The sequence below is a fragment of the Phascolarctos cinereus genome, unplaced genomic scaffold (assembly GCF_003287225.1).
Source record: "Phascolarctos cinereus isolate Bilbo 61053 unplaced genomic scaffold, phaCin_HiC Scaffold_9;HRSCAF=440, whole genome shotgun sequence".
NCBI lineage: Eukaryota > Metazoa > Chordata > Mammalia > Diprotodontia > Phascolarctidae > Phascolarctos > Phascolarctos cinereus.
The window spans coordinates 35,216,826-35,242,682 of record NW_027556402.1 but is presented as its reverse complement, the minus strand read 5'-3'; the positions used below and the strand labels follow the sequence as shown (position 1 = coordinate 35,242,682).

Sequence of the window (25,857 nt, the reverse complement as noted above, 5' to 3'; positions counted from 1 at the left end):
AGAAAAACAAATCACTAATCTTTTAACTTTCATTTCCTTCCCCTCCCAGAATTTTCTCAAAGCCCATGTTGGCATGACATCTAACTTAGGTCATATTTCAGATTACAGCAAGACTATATAATTCTGCCCAGTTTCAGAGTTCTAAAAGTAATGTAGTACTATTGTCTCATCAGTCTTCACAACCCACATGACAGATTAAGGATATAACAAATATGATTCAAAATTTGCAAACAAAATGTTGATAAACAGAGCTGTTCGGGTACTTGCCTAAGGTAACATGATAAGTTGATGAATAATCTGTTGGCAGAACAAAGCTATTGAGTCAGCTTCTTGCTGAACCACCTAGGTCACTTTGTATATAAATAAATTGCTGTGACTTCTGGTGCCAGGATGGAGGAGTGAAGAAAGCACTCCCTGGAGCCTTGCCAAATTCCCCTCCAAACCACCTTGAAAACTGCTTCTGAACCATTTTAGGAGAGTGGAAGCAATTACCAACCCAGCAGAAAAGGTCTGTCTCACTGCAGTGTAAGGGGAGACCAATAGATGGTCAGCAGTCCACCTTCGAGGCAAGCCAGCAATCCCAGCCCAGCAGCCCAGCAAAGCCCCCAGCGCAGGCCACCAGCAAGGCCCTGCTCCAACTGCTGATCAGACCCCGACCCCAGTTTTGGCGAACAAAGGGGCCCTACCTCTGTAGTAAGCCAGCAGCAAGGCCCCATTCCTGGGCAGGCCAGCAGCAAGGCCCCACACCCAGGGGAGAGCAACAGGGGGGCCTTGCCCCCAATATAAGGCAACAGGGTGGGTCTCCTCCAGTGCAAGCCAACAGCTAGGCCCGGAGGCCCAGCGCAAGCCTGCAAGGCCCTGGGTCCTGGAACAAGAAGCTGGGACAGTGCAAGAGCACAGCCCAACTCTCACATAAAAGTACAAAGTCACAAAGCTGGGAGAAAAAATGAGCAAAAAAGAAAAAAAAAACCTTGACTATAGAAAGTTACTATGGTGACACGAAGGATCAAGGCACAAACTAGGAAGAGGGCAACATATAAATCCTAACTCAAAATGTGACTCAGTCCCAGGCCCAAAAAGAACTCCTGGGAGAGCATAAAAGGGATTTTCAAAAGCAAATCAGGAAAGAGTTTAAACAGCAAAGGAAAACTATAGACCAATTTCCCCAACGAATACTAATGCAAAAAAAAATTTCAGTAAAATACTAGCAAGTAGATTCCAGCAATATACCACAAGGATCACATGCTATGACCAGGTAGGATTTACACCAGGAATGCAGGACTAGTTCAATATTAGGAAAACTATCAGTTTCACTAACACTATAAAAAAAAATGGAAACCATACAATTATCTCAATAGATGCAGAAAAATCCTTTGACAAAATACAACACTCATTCCTCTTAAAAATACCAGAGACCTTAGGAATAAATGGAGCTTGCCTTAAAATGATAAGTAATATTTATCTAAAACCATGAGCAAGCATTATCTATAATGGGGATAAACTAGAAGCCTACCCAATTCAATCAGGCATGAAGCAAGGATGCCCATTATCACCATTAAAATTTGATACCGGACTAGAAATGCTAGCTATAGCAATAAGAGAAGAAAAAGAAATTGAAGGAATTATAATAGGCAATGAGGAAATAAAATTATCACTCTTCGCAGATGATATGATGGTATACTTAGGGAACCCCAGAGAATCAACTAAAACAATAGCTGAAATAATTAAAACCTTTAGCAAAGTTGTAGGATACAAAATAAACCCACATAAATCATTAGTGTATGTGTGTGTGTATGTATGTATGTGTGTATATATATATATACATACATACACACACACATACATGTATATATATATATAATATAATTATTCAGTACCATACCAAACTACCAAAAATTATTTTATATAGCTAGAAAAATTATTTTAAAAGAACAAAAGGACAAGAATATCCAGAGAATCAATGAGAGAAAAAAAGTGAAGAAAAGTGGCCTAGCTATACCAGATCTCAAACTGTATTTTAAACCAATCATTTTCAAAACAATGTGGTACTGGCTAAAAACTAGAGTGGTGGATCAGTGGAATGGATTACGTACATAGTACATTGTAGTAAATTGCCATGGTAATCTAGTGTATGATAAACTCAGAGGTCTGAGCTTTTGGGACAAAAAACTCATTATTTGAAAAAACTGCTGGGAAAACTAGAAAACAGTATGGCAGAAACTAGGTATAGATAAACATTTCACAATGTATACCAAGATGAGTTCAAAATAGGCACGTGATATTTACACATAAGGGGTGAAACCATAAGTATATTAGGAGAACATGGAATAGACTGCCTACCAGATCTATGGAAAAGGGAAGAATTTAGGACCAACCAAGATACAGAGAGTATTATAAAATGTAAAATAGGTAATTTTGACTATATTAAATTAAAAAGATTTTGCACAAACAAAACCAATGCAACCAAAATTAGAAAGAAAGAAGAAAATTAGTGGGAAATTTTTACAGCAGGTATCTATGATAAAGAACTCATTTCTTAGCTATATAGAGAACTGAGTCAAATTAATAAGAATACAAGTCATTCCCCAATTGATAAATGGTCAAATAATACAAACAAGAAGTTTTTAGACAAAGAAATCAAAGTTATCCATAGTCGTATGATAAAATGCTCTAAGTCACTATTGATTAGAGAAAGCAAATTTAAACAACTCTTCGAGGTACTACCTCACACCTATCAAACTGGCTAATGTGACAAGAAAGGAAAGTGATAAATGTTGGTGGGGATGTGGGAAACCTAGGACACTAATGTACTGCTGGTGAGCTGTGAACCATTCTGAAGAACTATTTGAAACTATGACAAAAGGGCTATAAAACTGTGCATACCTGCGCTGATCCAACAATATCACCACTAGGTCTATATACCAAAGAGATAAAGAATAGGGAAAAAGAATCTACTTGTACAAAAATATTTATAGCTGCTCTTCTTGGTAGCTAAGAATTGAAAATCAAGGTGATACACATTAATTAGAGAATGGCTGAAAAAGTTGTGGCATATGAATGAAATGGAATATTATCTGTGCTATAAGAAATGACAGCAGGATGATTTCAGCAAAACCTTGAAAGACTTATGTGAACTGCTACAAAGTGAAGTGAGCAGAACCAGGGCAACATTGTTTATAGTAACAATATGTTGTATGATGAAGAACTTTGAATGACTTAGTTTAACTCAGCAATACAGTGATCCAAGACAATCCCAAGGGACTCATGATGAAAAATGCTATGTGCCTCCAGAGAAAGAACTGATGTTCTTTGACTACAGACTGAAGCCAACTATTTTTCTCTTTCTTTTCTTCTTTCTTTGTCTTTCTTTCTTTCATTTTTCTTCTTGCACAAAATGATTAATATGTAAATGTTTTACATGATTACAAATGTATAACCTATATTAGACTCCTTATCATCTCATGGAGGGGACTGGGGAGTGAGGGAGGGAGTTTAGAATCCAAAACTTTTTTTTAAAAATGTCAAAAATTATTTTTATATGTAATCGATGAAAAAAATAAAATATCATTTTTAAAAAGATAAGTCAGGGCACATGAATGCTCAGAATCTTTCACTCATCACATTAGTTTGGATGCTATCAATAAGTCTTATAATTTATGGGTGAATGAATGAATAAATACTGCAGGAAATCTTAAGGTCATGTGAAGCTCATGATAGCCCACTGAGGAAACACTGTTCATGGATTTGTGTTGCTGGAGCTGTCTTAAAGGTGAACACCACTTGTGGTGAGAAGAGATGAGGGAAAGGGGGCAGGAGAGGGGGTTGTTAATTCATAAGGGAGTTTAGGCACCAGATCCCAGGAAAATTGAATCCAAGCATAATAAGGATAAGTAGCAACAGCTGGACCAGAGGGAGGTCAGGGAGGAGAAGGTGACAAGGGTTAAATTAATTTCAACTAAAAATGGGCCTCCTTGTTGGCAGTATGGCTACCACTCCTGCAAGACAGGGAAAAATAAACCCAGTGTCCGAGAATCAGTGTCTTTGCAGGTAATCTTACTTTCTTGGCAGGAAACAAATGTGTACATATGCATGTAATTTAAAACTGATGGAGAAAGGGAGTTTCTATTTCATTCCTTTTCTTCAAAATCTCATGAAGGACCTAGAGTAATGATTTAGCTGTACAGTGACAACACAATAGTCGATCACTTTGCAAAGTCACTTTTTTTAATTTACAATTCAATGTTTTCCTTTTGAAGTACAAACAACTGAATTACAGTGCTGTTAGTAGTATTGGGGGAGACACGTTTTGGGGTTCCTCCCTATGACAAGGGCACAATGATTATGAGATCATTATAACTCCCTAGAAAATTTGATTTTATTTTAAAGTTTCTTTAAAATTATTTTCAAGACCTTTACTAGGAAGCACATCTCTCTTTCTACAGAGTCCTAAGATCATTATGCAGCTGAGGAGGCTGGGGCCCAGAGAAGTTAACTCATTTTCTCTAGGTTATAGAAGTCAAAAGTAGCAGGGTCAAGATCACTCATCTATAGCTTGAAAACAGCCCAGAAAAATAACCTTTTAAGGCTGGCATGATAACTATGGAAGACTTTGTTTTAGATGCCATAATTAATGACAGGCAAACCTTTAAACAAATCCAAGTCTTTGCCACTGAACTTTTTTTACCTCCTGCATTTCCAAGAGGAAATCCCTCCTTGACTTTTATTTCAATACTTCAATATATTTACAATAACACTGTAAGACTTAAAAATTGAATTACACATTTTTTTCTATCAGCTTTGGCAGTTGGATTTTCCTCTGATAACATAAAAAAGGTAAAACATCCTCAGGCAGATTCATACTTTTAGGACTGAATAATAATTTTAAAATCTGGGATCAACTCTCCTGAAGAAGTAATTTCTATCTATCTAAAAAAAGACTGACACATTTCTTGTTGATAGTTATTTCCTTCTAATGTAAAAAAAATGTATATTCTTAAACATTTGCAAAGTATCATAGGAAGCTACTATGATAAGCAGGATGGTTTCAAAAAAATCTGGAAAGACTTTTATCAACTTGATGTAAAGTGAATTGAACAGAACCATGAGAACACTGTCCACAGTAACAGCAATATTGTACAACGATCAATTGTGAACGACTCAGCTATTCGCAGTAATACAATGATCTAAGATTATTCCTGAAGGAGTTATGAAAGTCAAGAGAAAGAATTGATAGAGTCTGAATGCAGATTGAAGCATATTTTTTCTACTTTACTTTTCTTTGGGTTTTTGGTCTGTTTTCTCTTGCAACATGGCTAATATAAAAATATGTTTTTCTTGACCACAGATTTTTAATCTATATCAAATTGATTGCTTTCTCAAGGAGGGGGGAAGGATGGAAATGAGGAAGAAAATTTGAAAATAAAAATAAAAAATAATGTTAAATTGTTTTTACATGTAATTAGAAAAATATTTAAAAAGAAAAACTAATTACTTGAATAATGAACTTATGAAAATATGTAAAAACAAAGAAGAGAAAGAAAAGAATAATTTATAGAACTTCCAATTACAGTTTTATTTTAAAACATATGTAATGATCTTACCTGGCCCATCTTTCTTTATTCTAAACTCCTAGGAGTTGAACTGAGGAAAGAGTTATGCTTTTTTCTGGCCATACAAGTGCGAGGTGGCATGTATTTAGGCTTGCCATATGATTTCTCAAAAGATTTTTGAACATCATAGTGGCCTGGTGGTGGAGCATCCTGAAAAATGAAATTTGGAATGACATACATAAACATTTTATAACATATAGCAAGGTTTTTCACTAGCTACAGGATCTGATGTCCACAGATATATGTGATAAAAAGTAAGAATGAAGACTAGTGAGGTAGAAAAACAATCTCTTATTCTCTGCTTACCTTTTGTTCTGTTTCAAATTTATATTCATGTTGAACCAAAGAGGATGTGGGGAATTTCTAATCCTAAGTCAGATGGTTATCTGGGATAAAGGACTATGATCTCTGCCTCACACAAATTAATTGAGAAGAAAAGACTTAACCTTATCTGCCACTTGGGGCATTCTGTGATACTTTAGTGACTTAAAATGGCTGTCAGTCTGAAGTAGGAGGCCTCTAGTCATTATACTACAGTAAACTAGGGCTGGGAAGGCTAGCTGGTGGCCCTAAAAAGATGAATCCCTGAAGCTAGAACTAAGTACCATTGATTAGCAGAGATTACGAGATGATTAGAGTGACATGCTGAGCCGAGAACAGAGAACTCCATAAAAGGGTGAGAGGCAGTGAACAGTAAGGATATAGAAGAAACGTAATAACCTGGAGTGAAACAACTGTGATACTCTGGAATCTCTGTCCCAGGTCCTCTTTTCTATCTCACTTGTGATCTCCCTGGCCCCCAGGGATTTAATTAGCATCTTCATACAGACGATTCTTTGGTCTGTACAGCCAGTTCTAGACTCTACCAAGGGACATCACACATCACTAGCTGCTACTTGAACATCTGGAACTGGACATTCTGTAGGCATCACAAACTCAATATAACCAAAACAGAGCTCATTATCTTTCTTTACTTTTTTTTTTTTTTTTCTTTTTTATTAATTTATTTTGATTTATCAACAATCACTTCCATATGCTTTTGAATTTAAAATTTTTCTCCCCCTTCTTCCTCACCACCCTCCCCAAAACAGCGCACAATCTGCTATGGGCTATATTTTCACATTACTGATGTTCTGAGTAAGAATTAGAACCAATAGGAGGAACCACCAGAAAGAGGAAACTATAAATATTTTAAATTAATCTATCTCACTGTCCTGCACTTAAAAATAAATCTCCAAAATAAAGCTCTCAGTACATAGCTGCTCAGTCCAACAAAATAAATTCCCACATTAGCCTTTTCTGAAAATGTACGTCTCAGCATTTTGTCTTCAATCTTTTGGACTCACAGCTGATTGCTGCAGCAATCAGAGTTCTAAAGTCTTTCAAAGTTGCTTTTCTCAATATTGTTATTATAATTGCTAATAAAGTATTCTCCTATTTCTGCTCACTTCACTCTGCACGAAGAATGCATTTTCATTCCCCCCAAAATTCTCTTCTTTCCAACGTTCTCATTACTGTCAAGGATACCACCACCTTGCCAGTCACCAGGCGTCATGCTCACAAACTCAATGCCATCTATTAGTCCTCACTCTCACACACCCCACACAGCAAATACGCTGTCAAGTTTTATGATTTCTACCTTCACATTTCTCATATATATTTCCATCCCTCCACACACATGGCCACAATTCTAGCTTAGGCCTTCATTACCTTTCAACTGGACTAGTGCAAGAGTCTCCTAAACTGATCTCCCTGCCTAAACTTGCTCACCATCCCAATCTGTTTTTCACTCACTGCCAAGGGGATTTTTCTAGGATACATCTGAACACTTGCTCGGTGGTCTCCTGTGGCTACCTACTGCTTCCAGAATCGAACATAAATTCCTCTGTTTGACACAACCCCATCATCCTAACCCAGCTCCTTCCTAGCTTCCCAGGCTCATGCTTTGTTCCGCTCCATGCACTCTATGATTCAGCTACACTGGCCTGCTTAGAGTTCCTCAGACAAGACCTTTCCCATCTCCCTGCCTTTGCAGGGGCTGTCCCCTATGTAAAAACACTTATTTCCATTTTCCATTTATCGTCAATGTCATAAGGATATTCAGGTTATGCACGTATATGAATGTGAGCTGTGATTGCCCTAACCAGCAATTTTAATACATCCATTTCTGCTTCATGAGTTTGTGAACATATTTTATTTATTCTGCAAAATGAACCCATTTATTTCATGTTTAATAGTTTCCAATTAAGCTAAAAAGCTTACCCTTCCATCTGTTATAACTCCTTAATGCCCTACTGTTGTATTAAAATTTTAATCAACATCAGACCAACATGGATATTAATAATTGCAATAATAATTCTCAACTAAATATCAAATACCATATATATATTACAATCATGTATAATTTAATCCTTTAAAAGATCATGACCTCAATGAAAATCTTTTAAATGTTTTATTTAGATTAGATTCTCTGTATACACTTCATACAGAAATTTTTATATTTTCTGCAAATTTATGTTAAAAAGATATTTTACTGAAAATATTATCTGTACTATTAAAATCCATTTATTTCTGTCTTTCAGAAAGACCTAATCTTTTGGATCATAATTATTTCAACAAGAAGCAATTTTGATATCAAAGAACATGCATTAGAGCTTAAAGTATTAGGAAAAAGTCCAAGAAAAAATAAATATTTTACAACAAAGGAAACTAATTTGCATTCAGTGATTGCACTAGCTCCCATGAACTCCAAAATGGACATTCACTGTAGAAGTTGTAGAATGTAACATATCTTTTGATATTCAGGACAATATATCAACAAAACTGCCTCACATTGAAAGGATTATTATATACGCTAATAACTTCATAGAAACTAACATACATGTTCATAAAATCCATTGGTCAAAAATTGGAGTGCAATTATTGCTGCTGTTCAATCATTTCAATCATGTTCCGCTCTTTGTGACTTCATTTGGGATTTTCTTGGCAAAGATACTGAAGTGGTTTGCCATTTCCTTCTCCAGACCACTTTAAAGATGAAGAAACTGAGGCAAATATGATTGAGTGACTGCCCAGGGTCATACAACTAGTAAGTGTCTGAGGCCAGATCTGAATTCATGAAGATGAGTCTTCCTGACTCCAGGTCCAGCACTCTATCCACTGTAAATAGATGGAGGCAAATTAATATGTATAACATACATGGATACATGTGTACGGATAGACAGATATACTGGGGGTCCAGGTTTGGGCCTATAGCCTTGATATTCCTGGTGCTGCTTTTGCTCAAGGCCATTTCTTTTATTAGGAGATCTACTGTGAACTGGGAAGGTCTGAAATCACCCATCACATATACCAGATCATTTAGATGCAGAAGTCCATTCTTCTAGGAGTGAGGGGAGAGGCTAGAAAGGAGATTTCTGGACTTTCTTCCTCATTCCTTCAGGAGGACATCATATGGCTTGTTTCATTATGTTTTTCCCTTTTCTTTATGTTCTAAGTTTTCTTTCTAGTGCTGCCCATGCCAGGCTTCTTGTGTCTCTAAGATTAGATTTGCCAATAAACAGCCCAACCCTTTAAGTGATGATGGTCCTCTGGAAAATGTTTTGAACTTTGCCATTAAGGAGTAGCATCTGGTAGAAGGAATATCTATCTGAGTCCTTTACATTTGGGCTGTACTAGTTTTTATCCTTAAAAGGTATCAGAACCAACCATCAGAGGATAAAAGGCTTGGGTCACTGACGCAGCTTCCTAGTAGTCTGAGTATCAAAAAGGCCACAGGGAGCTCCAGTTGCCCTAAGAGACTTGACTGTGAGCCATGGTGGACAACTCAGAGGCAAGGGAGGCTTGCTCAACTGAATCAATGCTGCGTGTCCTTGCTTAATAGACTTTCCTTGCTCTAAATAGTCTTCCCCTATTTTGGTTAAACAAACTTCCTTTTTTTTCTTTTTCTTTTTTCACATATAGACTACAAGTGCCGCTTTTTTTCCTTCTAATCTTGAAAGTGAGGTACCAGCCAGGTCTGGGTCAGGTCCCACCCACTGCAGCTGCCCAACAATAAAAAATATGGCAAAAATAACATAGGTATCTTGAGCAATTTTGAAGAAGAGACAGGTATACTTAGACCAGAACCTTGACAAAAACCTTTTTTAGTTTTGCTGCATTAATCCATCAAACAGACTGATTTTTTCTTGAGGGAGCTATTGAAAATCTACAAAAAGATATTGGAAGGTTACTGATGTCTAGCCAGTATAGGCAGTATAAAACTTGAACAATACCTAGGCCAATGAAAAGCCAGGAAACAAAAGTATATCAGGTTTTGTCGATGCCTTTGATCTTTTCCATATCTAAGCTCTACGGTGACCCATTTTTCCTCTTATTCTGACAATGTCTTACCTAATATCCTAATAATTCAGGGTCCCAGAACCTGGAGGACAAAGACTGTGCCTTGAACATTGTTTCTTCCACAGAAATCAGCCCAGTACTCAGAACATAGTAGGTGCTATCAAATATTCATTTCATAGACTAAAGAATAAGTTTGCATTTCTGCAAATTTCTGTTTCTGATGAAAGTAATACCTTTTCCACATCTCACTGATGTTGTGGAAATGGAGCTGGGAACACACACAATTAACAAGGATGGATTTCTCTGAAACTACTACCCTAGCTATTCGAAATCTGCAAAGTTTTTTATGTGAAATACCTTTTTCTTTCTTGTTTAGCTTTTACTTTGTGTCCACTTTTGACAATACCATGATGAGAAAATGCGTGACTCAGCAGACTAAAGCAGGATCACCAGGAGAGAAACGTCCCATGAAACCTTGGTCTTTTGGTAGACGCTGATGATTGGAGGCAGAGAATCCCTTCAGAGGGAAAACAAAAACAAAAACAAAAAAGTATCGCTGACCCTGACGTGTTAGCTCTTCTTTACAGAATCCTAGGAGGCAGGTAGGTGGCCCAGCGTATGGATCACTGGACCTCGAGTGTAGAAGACCTAAGTTCAAATCTGGCCTCAGACGCTTACTAGTTGACCTTGGGCAAGTCATTTAACTTTTATTTGGCTTAATCCATGGAGAAGAAAATGGCAAACCACTCCAGTATCTTTACCATGACAACCTCAGGGCCGGTACTGGCATGTTCTGGTCCACAGGGTCACAAAGAGTCTGATACAACAACAACAGAGCCCTGACACTCCAAAACGAATCCAAGAAAATAATTTATATCTATGTTAAATATACAAATTGTGGATAATTATGTCTGAGATATTTTGTTGTCCCTTGAATTTTTTGTTGTTTCAAATAATTCTCCACTTGTAGATGAACTATATACGGTCCATGGGAAATATGTCTCCCATAAAAGCTGTACACTCTTAATGTCAGACATATTAAGATATACCATTAGCCCATATAGTTTTGGAAATGTGTTTTAAATGACTAAATGCGTAAAGACTGACATGAAATTGTAACTTGATTATGAGCTAGATATGTTATTTTACAAATATCATTATTAGACATGAAAAGATTGGGGGAGGTATCTTATAAAGGCCTCGTTCAATCATTAACGTCACAGGAAATGTCATGCTAAAAATTTACCTTAAACTTTTTTACATAGTATTCAATTAAACTGTCCTTTGCATCTTTTACCAGACAATTTTAAAATGTCCCTAACATAACCATTATGAATCATAATACAGCAAAATAAATGAAACTTTTTTATCAGTGTACTGGGAAGTAGTGTAGCGTCATGTAGTGTAAAAGGGCATGGACTTGGAGTCCAAAGGGACCCAGGCTCAGAACCTGATTCTGAGAGATATCAGCTCTTGACTTTAGGTAAACTGCTTACCCTGAGTCTCAATTTCCCCAATTGTAAAACGAGGATAATAAAACTACAGCAGCTAGCTCACAGGGTTACTATGAGGATCAAATGAGACAATATATTTAAAATATTCTGTTCTATATAAATATCGTTTGTTATTATTATCATTATTAATATAACTTTATAATTAGAAGAACATGGCTATTATCAACAATAATAAAAACAGCATTTACATATGACACTACCATTTGCAAAGCACTTTACGTACAGCATCTCATTTGATTTTCAGAGCAGTTTCCTGAGAAAGCCATTATTATTGTACTCATTTTAAGGATGAAAAAACTAACGCACAGGTAAACTAAGTGACTTACCAGGGTGTCTTAGACAGGATTCAAATCCACGTTTTCCTTTTAGTCTAGCATTCATCTATGACACCATGCAGCCTTAAACTATACTGCTATTGGCAATTTAAAATATTTTAAATGTGTTGTTTGGGAAATTTTTTTTATAAAGCAGATGTCATATTAATGTCAACAAAAAAAATTATTTCTGTTTTTTCCTGAGCTTCAATATAGGGGAAGGAAGGAAGAGAACATTCTTGAGTAATTGTAGGATCATATATTTAGAGTTAGAAAGGCCTTTGGAAGAAATAAAATCTAACCCCCCATTACAATTGAGGAAATTGAGGCACAGAGAAGTTAAATGATTATTAGTCTAATTAACTTGATTCCCAAGGTCAGATAAAGAATCAAGAAGAGGGCTTTACAGGAAGAGCTGGAAAGAGAATGAGTAGAAGATCAAAAGCAATGCAAAGAAATAATTTCCTAATTTACTTATACAAAACATTAAAGTTCTTCTCATTAGAGCTACATCTCAGAACTCTCGGCTGTCATGGAAATGAAGGAAGCAGATTAAAATTACAGGCAATCCCCAAAAGTACTATTAAACATTAATCTTAATATATTCTCTAGCATTTGCCATAACTGTACTCTCTTAAGTGAATTATCAGAACCAAAGATTTAGAATTTTCCTGCTCCTTACTGAATTGAAGGTCCATAGAAAGGAAAAGATTACTTGACAGGTGCTGGATAAGCTTTAAGATACTTCTCTGCAAGTTTTCTTTTGTGAAGGGAACTATATCTCTGACTATGGATCTGTCTGAGTTCTTTCAGCCATGAGAGAACTACAGGACGAAAAACAGGATGGGTGAGAAATGGACTGCCTACTTCCTAATAATTAGGAATTGATTACATCTCTATCTCAGAAAAGCTTTCCTTTTCTTTCTGGCAATATACCTACACTGGAACTAAGCATATGAAAGCTTTTACAAGAAGGGATAATAGCACATGCAGAGGCATAGGGACAGCAGTAATAAGCTTGCCTATATTTAAAACACACAGTCAAATGCCTGACTGGAGTAGAGAGAAAGTCTAAATTGGAAAGCAAAGAGGATGGGGGAAGGAGGTGAAGGGAGATACTTGGTTAAGCAAGGAGGATACAGTTAATGTAGGACCTTGTATAACAGACTAAAGTTTGGGCCTACTCCCATAGGCAAAGTGGAGCTATTGTAAGTTCCTAGGCAGACAATAAAATGCAGAACGTAATATTTTAGCCTCATTTAATTGGCAATGATAGTTAAAACAGATTAACATGAAAAACGACCAGAGGCAAAAAGCCCTGCTAGGAGGCTACTTCCAGGATTTCAGGGATCAGGTAATGAAAGGTCTAATGAGGGTATGAAATTAACATGGACAGCACTAATTTAAGTGTTACTGTTGTATCACATGGAAGCTACACTGGAATTCTTCTAGAATTTAACTATATATCATTTATAATTCAAGCAGTTAAAAATATCTGTTTCTAATAGTACTAACTAAAATTTTAATTGAACTAAGCTGTTTTTCTTACACAAACTTTTTAAAAATAACAAATCATTTATGGTAGAGAAGGGAACAAACATGTGATCCTCACATCCTTACCTGGAAGGTAAGTGCTATTATTACCCCTATTTTACAGCTGAAGAAACTGAGGCAGACAGAGGGTAAGTGACTTGCCTACAGTCACTCATTAGTTACACTAATAAGTGTCTGTGGGAAAATTTGATTTTAGGTATTCATCACTCTTAAAAAGGCAGCTAGATGGCTCCTGGGCCTAGAGTCAAGAAGACCTGAGTTCAAATCTGACTTCAGACACTCACTAGGTATGCAACCCTGGGCAAATCACTTACCTCCGTTTGTCTTAATCCACTGGACAAGGACATGGCAAACCATTCCAGTATCTTTGCCAAGAAAATCCTATATGGGGTCATGAAGAGTCGGACACAATTGAACAACAACAACAATTCATGACTCCAGGACCAACGCTCTATCCACCAAGCTACTTTGCTGCCCTGCTAGGAGTCGTGAAAAACCTGTGGTGAGACAAATGATCAAAAACATATCAGCTCAAGAATGCGTTGTTATAACTTTCCATTTAGATTGCAGTTTTCCTATCAATGAAATTGGCATGCAGATCACATTGTGATGCCTTATTTCCTAAATACTTGCCACTATTTTTTTTCTCTTATTAGACAACTCAGTGCCTAAAATTTCAACAGATATAAAATGAACAGAGGACATGTATTTGAGACTCTTCTGATAATACTGTAATGCTATAAATCTTCAAAACAAAGCTTAAATGTATTCTAGTATAAAATGAGTCTCCTAGGAGAAAGATATATTATTATTTGTATTTTTTTTAATATTTTCTTATTCTTGCAAGTGTTACACTGAAAATTCTAAAGGTGCCATGTATTAAGAAACAAAGTCATTTAGGGGTTTTCTGTAAAAGAGTAATCAGTATTGTGAAACAGCCTGGTCATTTATTTGTGAAAGATTAATTTGGTCCCATAAAAATATAATTTTCACATCAAAATATTTGTCTCAATGTCTGTGGATCATTATATTTCATATGCATTAGGATATTGAACAAAATAGTGCCAAGATTAGTTTTGTTTTCAGTAGTCCTATAATTTAGTGTGTAAAATTTCAGGTTAACAAGACAAACATTTTTCCCTAACAAGTGAAAAGTTATCGCCGAATCGCTCAATGTTTTCCCCCTATCTTTTCTCATTTCTTATTGAAACTTAATGAAAAGATATCTTTTGACATTTTTCTCTTCGGTAAAAATGAAATGGAACATAACAAAATGTATTTTTTGCTAAAAGGCTTGTAAGTCATGCATTTTTATTCATTTGGTATTTCTAGAAATGAGATTAGTTGGTAGCAAGTTAAATAATATTAATTACTGTTCAATTTTATTATCCACCATTAAAATTTATACAATACAAATGAAAAGGTGATGTATAATATCACTTGATATGGCAATAATAAAGCAATCTCAAAATATACCATTCTTACACAACCTATTTTGTTGCTAGAAAACTAACAGGAAAATGTTCTAAATTGATATATGTAAGCTACATTTTGTTTTGTGAAATTACATAAAGTATTTTTCAAAATATAATTATGTTCCATTTTTAAAAGGATTATTAAATATGGAAACATTCCTACTACTTGGATTTCCTCAGAACAATAACATAAATAACAAAGACATTTATTTCTCAGTACCTGAAGTTCATTATCATTTCTGCATTCTCAGCACTCATCTAGTTCAAATGATGGTCATCCCAGTTAATCAAATGTCATTATATAACAATGTTCCCAGGCTTTAGAAAACACATAAGATCTCTTTGCATTGATGAGACAAATGTTTAAAGTAAATGACATCTTGGATAAGCACAAAACAATAAAACCGGAATTAGAATCAAGTGACATACCAAATCATATATAAATCCTGTCCTCTTCCTTATTATTTAGATGTAAACCTAATTGCCAGAAGGCATCCAAAATCAGTCAAACATTTGTCAATAGGGAAGAAAAATGAGAACAGTCTTGTATCTCACCCCATGGGCTATAACTCAAAGACTATTTTCAAGGTAAGAACAATCATTTTAAATCAACATTTACAGCATTTAATGTTCACAAGATATATAGTACTAACAGCAAAAACAATTATCTATGTAATAATATTCTTCAAAGCATGCAATTTAAGGACTTAGACCTTTAAAGCCTTCACAACCTGGCCCCTTTCTACCTTTCAGCCTTCTCAGTGCCTTCCTCCCCTCCTCATACTCTACAATACAGCTTCACTGGCCAATCTGCTGCTGCTCCCAAGTACCACTCTGTCCCTGGCATGCTCTTCTTCCTCACCTCTATCCCCTGGCTTCCCTGGTCTCTCTAAGACTCAGCTCCAATCCCACCTTCTGCAAAAGGCCTCTGCCTGGGGCAGCTAGGTGGTACAGTGGATAGAGCACCGGCCCTGGATTCAGGAGGACCTGAGTTCAAATGTGGCCTCAGACACATAACACTTACTAGCTGTGTGACCCTGGGCAAGTCTTAACCCCATTGCCTAGCTCCCAAAAAAATTTTTTTTTAAAAAAAAGAGGCCTCTCCCCGACTCCCCTCCCCTCCATTACAGCCTTCACGCCAGCACCTTCTCCCTGTTATCACTTTCTATTTGCAGCGGATACACCTAGTTATTTACATATTGCCTTCCCCAGTGGAACGGGGGCTGGGGATCCTGTTTGGGCTGTCTTCGTATTCCCTGGGCTTCTCACGCTGCCCAGCACATGGTAAGCCCTTATTGCATGCTTGCTGATTGAATCATTTCTGCATCATACCCACACTTACCCCAAAACTAAATCTTCCTTTGTAACAAAGACAAGCTTTTAAGTGAAAACAACCAATGCAGTGATCCCACCTGACCGTTCTGCACAGAAGGAGGGAGGGATGCTTCAACAGCAGCTCTCTAGGACCATTATTGGTTTTTCAATTACTTAAGAGTTTAACTTGCATTTCAGGTTCTTTTCAGTTACATTGAAAACGCATATTTCACAGAAATATTCTCTTTGGAAAGGTCCATTCTGAATAGACAAGCAAGACCAGTTAGCACACAAACGCTATATCCCAGGTTAAATAAACTAAAGACCATACACTAAACTCCCTCCTCTACATTTATTAAATGCCTACTACATACCAGGCACTTGGGATAATAAAGACAAAAACAAAATATGCCTCTCTACCATCATCAGGGCAAAAGTAAAAAAAAGGACAACCAGAGAACTGAGAGTCATTATGTATAACTGCCTACTTCTCAGGTCTCTATGTCCCCAAAATTCCTCAGCTGATAGCTAATCTTTTAATGATCAGTCTTTTACCCTTATTTCGGCTATTCCTTGGCCAGCAGTCAGTCAACAAGAACCTATTAAGCACTTATTATATGCCAAGCCCTGTATTAAACACCAAGAATACAAATGTCAGCAAAAAGAAAGACAGCTCCTGCCTCTGAAGCACCTACATCCTAATGGAGAAAAAGACATAGAAAAAGGAAGCCGAAAATCGAGTGAGGAGAGAGAAAGTGCATCACGGGGAAAGGAGTCCAGAAGGTCCAAAATGGAGTCTCGAAAACAACAAAAGCGTGACCATGGCTGTAAAGAGGCTCTGAGAGGAACCAACAAAATCAGAAGATGGGGCTCTGGGAACACAGTGATCTGCTAGGGTGAGAAGTCTGGAGGAGAAGAGCCAAGCTGCAGAGTGATGCGGCTGCTGGGGCACAGTAAAGAAAGAAATAGGGAGGGTCAGAAGCAGAGAGCAGAGAGGAATCATCTAGTACTGGACCCACAATCAGGACTCAGCTTATCAACTCTAATGGCTCCCTGTCGGCTCTAAGATGAATCCAAGCTCTTCCTTTTGGCTTTCAGACCGCTTCACAATCTGCCCAAATACGAACTTTCCAAACTCCCTTCCCCATACTCTGTGGTCGAGCCTAATTTGCCTTCTGGTTGTTCTTCTCACGTGATACTACATCTATCTTGGGCAAATCACTAAACCTCCCTGGACCTCGGGTTTCTCAACTATAAAATAAGGAAATTGGACTAGATGGCTTCTGAGCTCCTCTGGCCTATGAACTCATGGTCTATGAACTGTGCTATCAGTGCCTGTGCACTGGCTGTCCCCCATACCTGGAATGTACCCCCTCCTTCCAAATTCTGTTCCAGAACTGCCTTTGTAGATTCCCCCAGCTGCTGTGCCTTCGTCCCCCACCCCTCACAAAAAATCACCCTTTATTCACTTTACATATTGTCACAGCCACCTCCAATTTATGTTCCACACGGCTTGTTAGTACATGGTTACTTATTTCTGGGCTCTCCACATTTGGTTGTGAGCTCCTCCAAGCCAAACAATTTCTTCTTCCACTCTTTATGTCCCTACTGTTCAGCACAGTGCTTCGTTAACAGTAGGCACCAATAAATATTTACTGACTGACTAACTTCATAGGGATGGGAGATATATTTGGAAATGACTATGGTGTAAAAAACAAAAAGCATCAACACCTTTTTTAAAGAAAATATACAGAGACCAAAAGCTACTATAAATTAGTGGGCATTTTAAATGATTTTTTTTTACTTTGTTAATCACAATGGCACCTACACACATTTGACAAATAGTCAATCACATATGTAAGACATATTTATACTGTCTAGAGTAAGTATTTGATTATTTATTATACTAAATTATGCTACATACTTTGTGGGAGCTCAGTAAAGATGAAAAAGAACAAAAAGGGAAAAACAATGATTGCAGATCATTATCTGAGAAACATGCTAGTAAAAGAAGGGAAGTTAATAGGGTAGTTTATTAATATTCCATGGATAGTCCAAACATGAACAAAGGTCAGAGTAAGTCAGTCTATCAACAAAAGTCCAAGCTGGAAATCTGAGATCACACAACTAGGGTAGAGTATCAGGAAGCACAGCTTAGCTCCCCAACACAACTCCCTCATAAATTCTAGCAAATGTACCCAGCTGAACTCTGACAGGGAAATCCAGGAAAAAGTCACAGTGAGTCCTATCCCCAAATCAGGGCAGCTCAACACGAAAGAAAGAGAAGTCTGCTGACAATGGGGCGGATCTGGCCAGGAGTACATCACATATGGAGTTTTACAGCGCCCAGGGACTGTAAGAGAGCCAAGACTGGGCATTAGGCAACAAGAACCTGGGCAGAACGAAATGCCAAAGAGTCCCTGAACTAGCCCAGGGTGCAGGAATGGGACCCATCCAGCAGTTCTGTGGCCTACTACCCAGCTCCAGTTCATGTTGAGGGGAAATAGGCACGCGGGGGAGTAGAGAAAAGGGGCAATGGGTCCTACTTATGGAAAGAGCAAGAAACAAGTTCAGAGGTGGGCAGCAGCTACATGGCTCTGAGGCCAGGCGCAGAGTGGAGAACCCAGGGTGGAAGCCTGCAGCGGAATGCAAGCCTAAGGGCAGCCTTCGGCTTAGTCACTGAAATTACAGAGCAGAGGTGTCAAACTCCCAAAAGAAAACTGCCAGGAACATGATGGTCAAAATCCAGAGCTTACAGGTCAAAGAAGAAATACTGTAAACAGTCAGAAAACAAGAATTTAAGCATCAAAGGGCAGTAGTCAGCATCACATAAATTTAGAAGTCGACACCAAAAAGGAGTGGAAAGTTTAGAATGATATTCCAGAAGGCAAAAGATGTACGCTTACAACCAAGACTAACTTACCTAACAACACTGCGTATAATCTTACCAGGGGAGAAAAGGGACCTTTAATGAAACTGGGAATGTCCTAGTATTCCTAATGTAACATACTAAACACAGGACTTAAGAAAAGCATAAAAAGGTAAAGGTTTACTTTTAGTCTAAAGATACAGGCAGAAGAATTCTCAGTGATTGAAAATGACCAGGATGTAAGCAGACGGAAATTATTATGCACTAAATGGTCATCAGAAAAAAAAAAAATTATGGGCTATCACACTAATTCACTTTAAAATAGGATATGCTGAATGCAAATTGAAGCATACTATTTTTACTTTGTTTTTGTTTTTCATGGATTTTCCTTTTTGTTCTCTTTTTTCTTTCATAACATGACTAATATGGAAATATGTTTATGATTACACATGTATAAACTATATCAGATTGCTTGCTGTCTTGGGGAGGGGGGATGGGAGGAAGAGATAAAAATTTAGAACTGAAAAGCTTATAAAAATGAATTTGAAAACTATCTTTACGTGTAATTGGAAAAGATAAAACACGAAAGAAAGACAGACAGACAGACAGACAGACAGAAAGAAAGAAAGAAAGGAAGGAAGGAAGGAAGGAAGGAAGGAAGGAAGGAAGGAAGGAAGGAAGGAAGGAAGGAAGGAAGGAAGGAAAGAATAAAAGCCCTGGGGAGTACATGAGAATGATTCACTGGTGGACCTTAACAATCCAACTTTCTTTCAAGGGACCCAAAGGGTGCTTCAGTGGATCAAAGAGAATGATTTTTTACTTGCCTGATAGGAAACTTTGGAACTGAAATATAAAATAAAATTTTTTCAAAGCCAAAGAAAAAACAGGATATGAAGGAAACTTATAGGAAAAGATTTCGTGGATAAAGCTCTGGCCTTGGAGTCAAGAGGACCTAAGTTCAAATCCGGCCTCAGTCACTTGACACTTACTAGCTGTGTGACCCTGGGCCAGTCACTTAACCCTGATTGCCTCACCAAAAAAAAAAAGAAAAGAAAAGAAAAAGAAAAGATTTCCTAAATTGTCATCCATGGAATCATGCTACTCCACATGATGTTAAAAAGAAATTCACAAAGAAATTTCATGCTTCTAATATTTTACTTAAATATATAAAAATAAAATTTAAAATAATTGCTACTTTCTATAACTTTCATTTTTTATTATGGAAACAATTTCCTCCAAAATTTCATTGGTCACCTTTTATCTTGGAAAACAATCTATATTCCTACTTCCTGAGGACCATAATTTTTAAGTTCTGTCCATACAGTTCAAGCTCAAAATTCTTCTGTATCTTTTTTTTAGTAATGTTCTTCAAAGAAATTAAAATTTGCTAGAAGAGATAAAGAGATTTAACACTGTTATCAGGACTTAGAAAAATCATTATCAATGAATTTTCAAATTTGAATTTCAGCAAGAAAGAAAGCAGAACAACAGGTTATGGTAAAGTGAGAGCACAAGTGAAACCATGTAGGAGAGGTTATCTGGCGCTCCCCTCATTATGAAGTGAAGGCAAGAACTGCTTCAGCTGAGCAAATGCTGGTAGGTAGGAGATGTGGAAGCAGGAACCCTGTGATGGCACCATAGGGAGAGGTCTAGAACCGACCCTAGAACTCCCAAACGCTTTCCCTTTTGTCTCGGCAGAAATTGATGTCACTGACCACAGATAACGTAGGGAAAGGGAACGTGAGGATTTTTTTTTCAGTCCAAATTCAGTTTAGAGCTACACATGATTGTGCTGGTGGAATTCTCTTTATTCCTGAAAGATGTTCTGGAATGGTGACAGTAAGATGAAACACTCAGAAACAATTATATCAGAGGATGGGAATTAGGATTTACACATACACAGTTAGAGCCCAGGGAGAAAAGTGTCTTCGGTCATCATTTAGTAGCCTCACAATTTTCTTCTATTTGTTTCCTAAGAGTTTTTACCATAATGTTACTTTTACTCTTTTTCTTTTTGATCATAGTTCTCACAGCCTTGTAAATGTGGGACTAAAAAGAAAAGTTTTTTCAAAGGTACAAGCAGAAATTTAAGAGAATAAAAGTAAATAAATCAATAAAAATGAAGACAACCAAACAATAAAAATGGCAATATATTCAGGTTGTATATCACCTAGAAAAGCAATTTGGAAAACAGTTTTAAATACAACGTAAAAAGAAAAATTCTGTGTGACTTAAAGTACATTAAACTTACCATACACACACAGTTCATCTACCACACTGTAACAAACTATCAAAAATAATTATAATACTGTGCCTGCACTCTAATCACATGCACATGCTAAGAAGTCTATCTTCCCATGAACACATTATTGGAACTTAACTAATTAAATCATCTGAACATCAGTGGCTAAATGCCCCTTAAGTGTGTTCAGTGAAATTAAATATGAAGAAACAGATGCAATCACACATTGACACTGCATGTTTGTGAGCTGCTGACAAATGTTTAGGCTGTGAAATTTTTATATGCAGCCAATCAAAGGTCGATGAAAGGCCTTAAACCCTAGTGAATTATTCAAATGTGAAAGTTTATAATTTTTTTTAATCCTTTAATGTTAATTTTGTAATTAAGCAGCAATAGTAAGTGTATTCCTAAATTAGGGTATGGGTCCATTACAATGAATAAACTAATTTCCTAAAAATAAAAACCATATTCTAAAGTAATTAGAAAGTTCTTAAAGATATTTGTCATTAGAATTGCAATCTGTTTCTTCTGTGTCCTGGTGGTTAGAGGATTGTTTTACTTTTCTTTGAAGATTTTTTTTCTCCATTATCCATCAAGTTTATCAAAATGACAAGCATATTTTGTATTTCTCTGAGTCTCTCTTATCTATCTCTGACTTATACTAGCAAGTGGTAGAAGTAAACAATTTTAAGAAAATTTTTCGCCTTAAAAGCTAGTTTTGTTGTCATTCCCCAATTGATAAATGGTCAAAGGATATGAACAGGCAGTTTTCAGAGGAAGAAATTAAAGCTATCTATAGTCATATGAAAAAATGCTCTAAATCACTATTGACTAGAGAAATGCAAATCAAAAACGACACCACACCAATCAGATTGGCTAACGTGACAAAACAGAACAATGATAAACGTTGGAGAAGATGTGGGAAAATTGGAATGCATTGTTGGTAGAGTTGTGAACTGATCCAACCATTCTGGAGAGCAATTTGGAGCTCTGCCCAAAGGGCTATAAAATGTGCATGCCCTTTCACCTAACAATACCACTTTTAGGTCTAGATCTCAAAGAGATCATAAAAATGGGAAAAGGACCCACATGTACAAAAATATTTATAGTAGCTCTTATTGTTATGGCAAAGATTTGGAAATTGAGGGGATGCCCATCAATTGAGGAATGGCTAAACAAACTGTTGTATATGAATGCAATGGAATACTATTGTGCTATAAGAAATGATGAACAGGCGGACTTCAGAAAAACCTGGAAAGACTTATATGAACTGATGCTGAGTGAATTGAGCAGAACCAGGAGAACACTGTACACAGTAACAGCCACACTGTGTGATGACTGACTTTGATAGACTTAGCTCTTCTGGGCAATACAAGGACCTAAGACAACTCCAAAATGCTATCATGGTGAAAAATGCTATCCACATCCAGAGAAAGAACTATGGAGTCTGAAAGAACTATGGAGGGGGAGAAAATTTAAAACTCAAAATCTTATGGAAGTGAATGTTGAAAACTAAAAATTAATTAATTGATTAATTTTTTTAAAAAAGATAGCTTTGTTTTGACTTTCAATGCCCAGGGAAATTTAGGATTCTCTTTAGTGATCAGGATGTACTAGACAAGTTGGCTATGCCAGGAATGAAGGAAATTCTTTAGATTTCTTATTTTGATCTACTTAACAAAATATATGCTCTAATATACTGCCTTGAATCCAAAGAAGTCTTGAGTTTCCTGTATCTCTACTTTTGGCCATTTTAGAAATACATTAAACTTGATCATAAGTGTGAACAGCAAAGCTAGCTTTGAGGCTCTGGGCTGGTTATATCTGCATACAAATAGGCAAGAAAATGTTTTGTTGCTACATTTTTTACTATGTCATTTCAATAAATGTCTGTTGAATCAAGTGTGTTCTCTGGCTAACTATTAAAGAGAAACATATTGGTGGGAGCTTGTAAGTTATGGTTTTAGGGGAGCAGACCCATAGGATACGTTGTCCATGGAATAACTGTCTTCTAGAAAAAGAGAGATAATGTAGTATTTATCTAGTTTTAGAAAAATCAAAAGAAAGATAACATGGTATGTGATAGTAAATTATTTGTTTCAAGAAAAGATAACTACAATTAAACAAAGTAGGAGTCCACTACTGTCTTTTTGGCCTAAAATACTTTCCTTTTTAACATACATAGAATAAAAGTAATATTAGACTTTCACTGGAACATTTTTTTCTTTTTAGTTTCAATTTTAAGATTTCAAAGTATTTAGCAATCATCCAAAGGAATCTACAAAGAGATTCTTAGATTCTACCAGCATGCCAATTTATCAGCCAGCCTTCACAGTAATTTCACATAGTTAAATAGCTCCATGCCCTCCATGTTCCACCAATATCTACACATTTTTTTTAACTCACTCCACTTCTTCTATATAGTCCCTGCCTATCTCAATCAAATACAATCTTAGCCAGATAAGGCCTCATGTATTCCAATAAAAGCGGGATATACCCCAGCTGTATGCACCTCAACTGAGTATCCCAATGATATCCCCACTTCTGATGATCAATACAGAAATTTTCCTTTGGATTCACATGTGATATTGAAGGACGCCTGCCACACATCTTTCATGTATAAACACTACACCTATCCCAGGCACGCATGCTTACACACAGAGGTGCTGGAGACAGTTCCAACTTGAGAGACTTGATTGTCAAATTTTCAGTATGAGTATTTACACCTAGAAGATCAACAACCACAACACAGCAGGGCTGGATTTGTTTTATTGATTTTCTGAACTAAATAAAGTGTTAATAATGCAGACTAAACTTGAAAGAGTGTGCACATATTTTTTTTTTCCTGGAGAGCACATATCCCTGTATTACTCAATAAACACTGCTTGACCTCAGCTGGAGTCCAGGAAACAGCCCAGGGAATGATGTCTTCACTAGACTGGAGGCTCCTCAGGATATTCACAATAACCATGATCTTAATAATTGGCATTTAAATGTCATTTGAAGGTTTGCAAGATGCTTTACATCCATTATCTCCTTGAAGCCTCACACATCTCTTAGTCCCCTCTTCTGTCACATCAGCCTTTCTCCTCTCTCTCCTCACTCTCACCTGTCCTCTCTCTGCCTCAGGCTGCAAATGACTGTTGGAAAATATAGTAAGTGCAGCTGACCACTTGCCCCCTCACCCTGCTGCCTTCAGCCTCCATTTAACCCTATGTGCCACAACATCTTGTTCCACCCCCACCCCGATCCTAAACTCTTGAATTTATTTTCACAAAATCTGCTTCTTAGTTTTATTATTATAGTAATCTGATTAACTGCATTATTTTCAGAGAAAAATAACTAAATTAAAATAATGGCAGATATCTTTATTCTCTTCTCCTAATTACAGGGAACAGAAGCTAGGAATGTAAAGAAGGGCAACTCTGGAAAATGTAAGTGAAATTTTTCAACCAAAATTCTTAATACCCCAATTACCACTGTTACTGCAGGGATTGATGGAGGGTAACAATATCCCACATTGACCTAGCAATGCTAAGGCTGAGAAACAATTTTCCTAAAAGCAGCCTGATGAAGCAATAGTGAAAATACTATTTCCACATTCTAGATGTGGAAACTGAGGCTCAGAAAGTTAAAGTCACTCAACATTACACAGAAAGTAAAGGCAGGAACCAGGACACAAATGCAGGAGTCCTGATTCCAACTCCTGGCCCAGAGTGCTCCCCAGGACATTTCCCTCTGGCATGATGGAAGCAGCCCCTCAGGTCTTGTTTCTCACGCTGCTCACTACAGAAAGTTTTGCCTACAGAGGAATCTGTCCTCCCACCTTAAGTACAAGTGATATCTCTAGGCACTTCCAGTGAGAAAAGAAAGAGGGAAAAGAGAGAGACAGAGACAGACAGAGACAGACAGAGAATGAGAACTTTGTATGCTGAAAAAGGTCCTTTCCTGTTTTTTCTTTTCCACTTTGGGCCTGAAGTGGTTTATTCTTTCACCGCAAACCAATGACTTTAACTCCAACGAAGTGCACAGGGTTGTTGAGGAAAGTCTTGAAGCTCTGTACAATGTGAGTTGAGGATCAAAGCACCAAGGGAATAACTAGTTGCCACAGTGGACAGGGCACTGGGCCTGCAGTCAGAATGAGGTGAGCTCAGATCTGCCCTCAGACACTTGTTATTTTTGTTCACCTTCCTTCTTGAAGAGGACCAGTGACATCCTTGACTTGCACATGGCTTGGATTTCAGCGAGGCAGAGCTGCACAAAGTCATCAGCCTCCCTCTTTCTCCCAGAGTCATCAACTCCAGTGGCAGGACAAAAGTCAGGATGCCTGACGATGGTCTGGGATGCGTGGATAACCTCGGCATCTTTTATATCTGGCCAAGCTCTAAGTGCTTCACAGAGCCTGGCTCTGCCGCCTTCGTGGCCATTGGAACCCACTGTTCTCACCTGCCCATTCCACTGGGGAAGTCTTCACATGCTTGGGGTAGACATCCCCCTAACTCGCCAAGGGGTTTGAGGCCTGTCAGTTACCCTCAACCTAATTTAGACAGTCTGCTGAGGGTGTGGCCGCTGTGCATGTTACAGCTTCTTGGAGCCACAGGTGAGTTGGGTGATAGGTAGATACC

General features: G+C 37.3%; 1 protein-coding gene across 1 annotated transcript in view; it reads right to left on the bottom strand.

Moving 5' to 3' along the window:
- STPG2 (sperm tail PG-rich repeat containing 2) overlaps positions 1 to 25,857 on the bottom strand; it is a 543,661-nt gene that overhangs the window by 343,385 nt on the left and 174,419 nt on the right. The window contains 2 exon segments of the mRNA XM_021008393.2: positions 5,601 to 5,621; positions 5,624 to 5,759. Of these exon segments, the coding sequence (XP_020864052.1) occupies positions 5,601 to 5,621; positions 5,624 to 5,759 (157 nt within the window).